The following is a 7,444-nucleotide window of genomic DNA, read 5'->3' on the forward strand; positions in this document are numbered from 1 at the left end:
GCAAGACTGCAGTTATATAAGATGTGTTGCTTAATAACACCTATGTTGATTAATTTAGACATCTGATTAATAATTCCTACAACTTAAACTCATAGCATAAATTTTCTCTGTAACTGAGCAGGGTATAAAACGTTTTCAGAAAATTATTCCAGCCACAGGTTTTCCATGCTTAAACTGTCTTCCATTTAGACTTGTTGCTGTATTTGCATTTTATTACTACTCATCTGGACAGCAGAAATATCCTGCTGTTTTTCTTCTTTATTACTCAAGTGTGAAGTGCAACATATTAAAATTACTGATTATGGAAAGGACAAACCCCTCACAAAGTATCAAACATCCGGGGGATGTGAACTAAGTTTGGCTCCAAAACTTAGCAGATGTGTATGTGATTTTTATATTAGCTTGCCAGCTGAACATGAAAGTTATTGATAGGCTAGAAAGAGCTTGGAGAATCAGCGGTTTTGTCATGCAAGACATTTTTTGAATTGTGGCAGCATTAGGGGAAAAAAAAAGGGATAATTTCAAGCAATTATTTCAGTTTATGCAAGCCTTAGACACAACCTTCCTGCCACTGCAAGAAAGGAGGTGCAGTACTACTTTGAATGCAAGTAATCAAATGCAAATCATGTTATATCAGACTTGATAAAAATATAAGAATTCTATCAAATTAAATCATGATTCTCATCCTTGTAAGAACTACATGTGTTACAGATTCTTAGAATAAAGAGATGCATTTGTTGCTATTGCTTTTATCACTCATAAAATTTTCTATTTCATCTAGCTTAATATACTATTAAATTACTATTCTATATTAAAAGCTTAAGTATTTAAGTAATTTTACTTCATTTGTATAAAGGGAAAACACACATTATATTTGTGGCAAGCTGAGATAGCTGCTTCTGGTTCAATCACTACCATTATTCATTCTAGTCTATGATCGAAACTTTTCTTTGTCTTAGTTGCTTGTCTGCGTACAAGTTACTGTCTCTTTGCTGTTACCAAACAGCATACATAAAACAAATAGAAATGTTAAACTAAACTAAGCCCCATCTTACACTGAGATCCACAAACATGGGGGATAGCTAAAAATATGCAATGGTGAAAGATGGGAAGAGTCCAGCAATTTGAATCTAAAATGAAATTCAAAAAAAAGTTCAGATTTATGATAATAAACTGCATCCTACTGCTACTGTGAACTTTAGTTAATTCTAAAAGACTTTGTCCCTCATATAGAAGATATTTTTATTTTTCTGAATAATGACCTGAAATAATTAAGACCTGAAATAATTTATGTTGTGTACTGCACATCAAACTCAAGACTTAAGAAAAATGCAGCAGTTTTCTGTATGTAGTTTGTTAAATGGCACTGACATTTTCCAACTCCTTCTGCACTCTATTGGCTGTTTGAGGTACAGTATTGAAGAGACTTCCAGTCACAGAGTCAGATAGTGACACCTATTTGGTAAAACATAAACACTGCAGAAGTTGACTCACAGCTTATCATAACTAAGCTCTGAAGCTGAAGTGGATATATATGCACACACAAAATCATTCGATTCTAGTCTGTGGTAGATATTTGATATTTTGACTTTGGAAGAGGGATAAGTTTTCTAGGAAAAACTTGGGGTTTGATAATTAATACTGACTACTGTTGCTTTTGGATTCTCTGTCAAATTATTTTTGAATATCAAACTTAGCTCTGCTAACAAGGGTGGTTTTAAACATGTTTCTTCATAACCTTGACTGTAATTGTCAGTGTGCTATTACATTAAGAAGCCCATGTTCATTTTCGTTAGAGCTGTCCTCTTCATTCAGAAATGTAGTGGCTGACATCGGCTTATTTTAAATTTATTGCCCAATTATTCAAAATAACAAAGATGTAAATCCTTTTCCGCCTCCTTGCCTTGTTACTCACTATTTGTTGTACTATGTTATCTGTATAACGAAAAATCCAAAGTTAAGGGTCTATTCCACCTTGAGAAAAGAAGGCTCGAGGAGGCATTATCACCCTGTTCCAGAATTTAAAAGGTGGCTGCAAAGAAAATGGAGATTTCCCTTTTTTACAAGGAGTCACATGGAAAAGGGTGAGGGGTAACTGGTACAAGTTACTCCTGGGGAGGTGCCAGCTAGAATTAAAAAAGAGGGAAACTTCTTACAATGAGGACGGAGACATTCAAATAATGTACCCAGGAAAGTGGTGGATTCCTCTACATTAGACACTTTTAGGATTCAGCTGGAAAGGGTGCTGGGCCATCTTGTCTCTTCTGTGTTTTCCAGGAGATGACCCTTGAGGGTTAAACCTGGTATTCTATGATTAAGTTTTTAGTGATTTATAATCTTACCAAGTCATAAGAGTGAATTAACACACACAGGAAACACAAACTGACCTGTGAATCTAGCAAACATACAGCTTTGGTTAACTATATAAAGTATCATCAGTATATGTCAGTATTTAATAATGTTGTCTGACTGTTTAAGTCTACATCTGACTCTATGCAAAATCTCAGTAAATATTTGTCTTGAGCTTGGAGGGTCGTGTTCATTTGTGCCAACCACATAATTCCACTGGTTTCAGTGCTACTCTATACCAGAATCCAGACTCCTTTAGATTAATTAAGCCAGATGTCTTATAAAAAGAGTTATTGCTGGTTCTAATTAAACTTTGGACGCTTTTCACAAGTTTTTTTGACGCTTTATCCGCTACTTATTTTTAAACAAACTAGTCTGTTCCTTATTACATATAGAAATGTTCCCATCTTTCAAAAACATAATTACTTAGCCAAGCACTTACAGAAGCTTCAGTTACAGTATTTTTAGATGAATAAAAGAACGTCCTCACACATTGGTGTCACGCTTCCTTGCATTGAGACCTTTTTTCACAGCCTTTATATTGAAGTACGCTCTTTAAACCTTGCATTATGTTTCTCAAATTATGAAACTCCGTAAGATTTCCAGTAAAGCCAAGGAACCTAACTTGGTAAATCTGGGGGGTTTTGTCCTATGTGGGTTTCCCTTTCATCACTATCTTTTCATTTTAACAAAATTAACTACTCCTTTTCACCTTGTCTCATTTAAATTCTGAATAACACAATGGTTATTCAGTATGATGAAGGAGGGGTTTCTTTACCAGAACTATATTCTTCAGTGGTTTAGATTCCATGTCCCATAGTTTACTTACCTTTGCTATTATCTTTTTCAAAAACAGTTTTATTTTGACCATGGGAATGTTCCATTCAGAATATAGATCTATAAACATTTATTAATATTAACAGTTATTATCTATTTGCTGTACAAGACCTTCAGTTTGGGTTATCTTGGCTTGTTCTTCTGGTACTTATATCTTCATTCAGAAATTGAGTATCTGATGTACATATTTGGCTTCCATCTTGATATTTTCTTTACTGATCCTGTGTACACATCAGTCATTAATGCTACTGTTTTTTATAACTAAAGGTTGTACTATAAGTAAAGCTAATTTTTATGGTCGTAGTATTTTTAACATGTCTTTTGCTACATGACCACCATCCTCTTTCTTATTTGCTATGGACTGTTTAACTAAAACTTCAGGGGTATGATTCATCATGCATACAGTTTGCAAATGCAAGGGAAAAGTTTCTTTATTTTTCTGCTGTCACAGCACAAAAAGTTCTGCTTCTATGTGCTTTTCTACAAAGTACTCAGATCAAACTCTGACCATAATCTCAAAAATGCCTGGTGATGTTTGATGATTTTATAAGTACCTGGGAGAGGATTTACAAAAATGTACAGGCTTAGACACTATTGAGTAAACTATTTGCCACTCAGGTTATTTCAGAAATCTCTGCCAATGATAATCTAAGCCCAGTTAATATCCTGTAGCAAAATCAGTTTAATAAATTTGACAGGAATGGTAAGAATGATTGTTCTTATTATGCCACTCCTAAATTGCCATTTCTAGGTAGTTTGTTTTTCTTTTCACTGAACTGTTGCTGTGAATGTATAAGAGACAGCAGTCTCCAGCCCTGCTTGGGAGATAGGCTTACTGTGGCACTTTCAGAAACTCTGGTATGCTGTCAGGTTTAATAATCTTGGGAATACTTAGAGGTTCTTTTATCCAAGTTTTATTAATACTGTACCACCACATTTTTATTATTTGTAGTTGGGGTGTCATGTATTTTTCAGTTCTGCATGTAGTCTATTATACAATATATGTCATAATAAGATATTTGTATAGGCATGTATATATCTGCATATGTATCCACATATATGTAGGCACCTGTGCTGGCTTGGAAGCAAAACCAGCGAGAGACTCCAAGTCAGAAAAAAAAAAAAAAAAGAAAAAAAAAAAAAAAAAATAGGAGAGAAGAAAAGGTAAAATAAAATACAATACATGCAATAGTACAAAATAGTACAAAAGATCATTTACAGAGTCAGAAAACAACCTGACACTGTGGTGGTAGCAGTCCAGATGATGTGCTCTTGTTGAAGCAGTGTTCCTGTGAAAAGGTCTAGTAGCTCTTGTCCTCTGGGAATCCAGTGGGTAAGGCTGCCTGTGCTGTCCCAAATCCCAGATTATATCCAGGTGGGAATGCTTGGCTCCTCCCCCTGGGTGGAGCATCTCACAATGGGCTGATATCATTTTATCAGTCTTGCAATGGGTCCTTGATTGCCCATTAAACAGAGATAGCTCCTGGAGGGAGTTATCTATGAGTCATGCAGCAGGGCATTGATGGGCCATTAACAGAAGATAGTCTGGAGGGAGGGGGCAAGGGAAACACTGCCCAACCTAGTTTCAACAGCTCATGTAGATGGTGATAGAATACATACTTTGGGCACATCTTACATTGTAACCTAGGACTGCACTTACATACCTTTCTAAACTATGGGAACGTGCACAAACTAGGTTAAAAAAACAGTCATTTTTGCTTATTCTACTCCCATAGTCCTTAAAACCTAAACTCACTGTTCCCATACTTATATCTGACCATTAAACACTATTGGTCTTTAAACAGATTTCAGCTATTACAGGTTCTGCAAATTGACTAAATGCTGTGTGAAGAATAACATTGAAGACCCCTTATATATGTGTTCGAAAAACATCCTTTGAAAAGAGAAAGGGATCTGGATTTTGTTTAATATATTGTGGGATGCAAACAATCCCTGGTATTTCAGGATTCTTTGTGCACTGACCTAGTCATAACAGTTGTACGTTTCCAGACTAATAATTCCATTGAGAGCTTGAAGAGGCTTTGAGGATAGAATTGTAATCCTTTGTATCAGTCATCTTCAGTGGCCTGCATTTGATCTCCAGTTTCCTATATATATTGTCACATTGTTACTGACAGTTTTCCTCTTATGTGACCTGTTCATGAGGGCTGTTTTCTTATGTTAACTCAAACCTTTATTTGTAGAGAAAACACACTGCTTGTGAATTGGGAATGTGGTATTTATCAATTTTTTTGTTTGGTTGGTTGTTTTGTTTTGTTTTTGGTGTTTTTTGGGGGTTGTTCTGGGGGGTTTTTTTGTTTGTTTGTTTGTTTTTGTTTTTTTAATGTTTGTGTAGAACCAGTCTGGATCTTTTGAATGGCTGCAAAATACTTGTTTAGCAGGGGTTTTTTTGGCTTGTCCTTTCATTTTTGAAGATTTAGAGGTCCCATGCCTTATCGCACTTAGTATACATTTTTCAGTTGTGTTTTTAACTTCCATAACCGTCTTTGCTCCTGCTTCAATTTTGTCTTTTTCTCTACCCTTGCTTTAATATAGACTGTTCCTCAGCTCTTTTTAAGTTTTTGTTTATTTGTCCACTCCACTGCAAGACACTGTCATGCTAGCTCAGTAAAACTGAGGGATACCAAATATTGTCTCTTTGAAGGCAAGTTCGGTTTGAGCAGTGAAAGTATCTGATCATTCACTCCTTTCTTCTGCTCTTTTCCTTGTCATTGTAATGTACAGTTCTACTTCTCTTTGCTTGCCAGCTCATGTTTTATTACCGGACAAAGGACAGGGACAAGCCTACTCCTTTCATAGTTTTAGAGTCTGATGGACCTGTCAGTCCCTGAATTCAGCAGGCACAGGGTTTATGTTTGTTTATTATACAAATATTCTTCATATGGATGCTGGAATGAGTATATCTACCTTAAAAAAACAGTGATTACAAGCTTAGCAAGTGCAGTATCAATGGTATCACCTGAAAAGTTAATAAGGGAACAAGATATTGTTGATCTGTTTACAAACCTGTTTCCTTTTCATAAAGTTGCAAATAAAACAATTTTTAACCATATTAAAATACTTTTTATATTATAAGCCCATTTTGGAAATTAGAACCACTGCCTCTATCAGCAGTGAAGAATAGACATTTTACATAGATTATTTTTTTTCTTTTCTTTTCACAGAACAGATTATAGATAATTATGGTACATTAACAAATGCAAAAAATGGAGAGTCATATTTAAGGAAAAATAGAAAACAAGTTTTCATTTTTGGATAATTGGAATTGTATTGACATGCAGTGATATTAACAGGTTTTTTTCAGGTAATAGATTACTTATAGTGATAGTGCAAATCTGGCTATTCTGTGTGTAATGTGCATAGAAATAAGTAAAAGAAAAGCATATTGATGGCTTTTTTGTTCTAGTGAGTTTAATCACTAGTGTTGCTATATAGCAGAGTTAGATAAGTATTGTAAGTGAAAAAGAATTACAAAATTAACATTTATATCCATGTATAGATGATTGGTGTCGATATTGTTTATAAAGGATTTTCCAGGTATATTATTATTTCTTTTTATTATTTCTGTATTAGCATTTATTTATTAGTATTTATTATAAAGGTATTCATTACTATGTTAAGAAGTATGCATATTTTAGTGTTAGCAGAGGAATTTGTAGCCATTGCTTTTAAAATTCTGTTCATTGCTATTTCCAAGTCACTGTGATATTTTCACTGAATTGACAACATATATTATATTTCAGGTGAACTCTGTGAGGAGAAATTAGATTTCTGTGCCCAAAACCTCAATCCTTGCCAGCATGATTCAAAGTGTATCTTGACACCCAAAGGATACAAGTAAGTCTGAAATGTTGTTAGAGTACAACTGAATCAAAGTTTGCATTTTTCTATCCTGCCTATCTTCCTTTCCTTCTGTTTAAGTGGAAGCCAATTCCATTCTCAAAGTACTAATTTTGATTATTATTAAACCTTATGGCAGCACAGGCGATTATTTTCATGTAAAGCTGCACTATTATCCTAAGTATGTTTTACTGAATTTTACTGATCATTAAAATGTCTAATTCCAAAAGGTCTAATTCAAACCCTCTGTTTTAAATAGAAACACAGGGTAGTCTTTATGATGGTCTATACAAAACCCTTACAGGAGTTTGAGCAGTAGGAAAATAATTGCATTTAATTGAAGTGGAATAATTATATTGCTTTTAGAGAAGTAATTGTGAAAGAGATTATTAGGAAG

General features: G+C 34.4%; 1 protein-coding gene across 1 annotated transcript in view; it reads left to right on the forward strand.

The window, feature by feature from the left end:
* Nucleotides 1-7,004, forward strand: part of SLIT2 (slit guidance ligand 2) — a 241,465-nt gene extending 234,461 nt beyond the window's left edge. Inside the window, exons 32-33 of the mRNA XM_058420666.1 lie at nucleotides 6,372-6,511; nucleotides 6,951-7,004. Of these exons, the coding sequence (XP_058276649.1) occupies nucleotides 6,372-6,466 (95 nt within the window). The 3' untranslated portion in view covers nucleotides 6,467-6,511; nucleotides 6,951-7,004. The remainder of the gene's footprint in view (nucleotides 1-6,371; nucleotides 6,512-6,950) is intronic.
* Nucleotides 7,005-7,444: the final 440 nt, after the last annotated feature.

The sequence above is a fragment of the Hirundo rustica genome, chromosome 5, assembly GCF_015227805.2.
Source record: "Hirundo rustica isolate bHirRus1 chromosome 5, bHirRus1.pri.v3, whole genome shotgun sequence".
Lineage (NCBI taxonomy): Eukaryota > Metazoa > Chordata > Aves > Passeriformes > Hirundinidae > Hirundo > Hirundo rustica.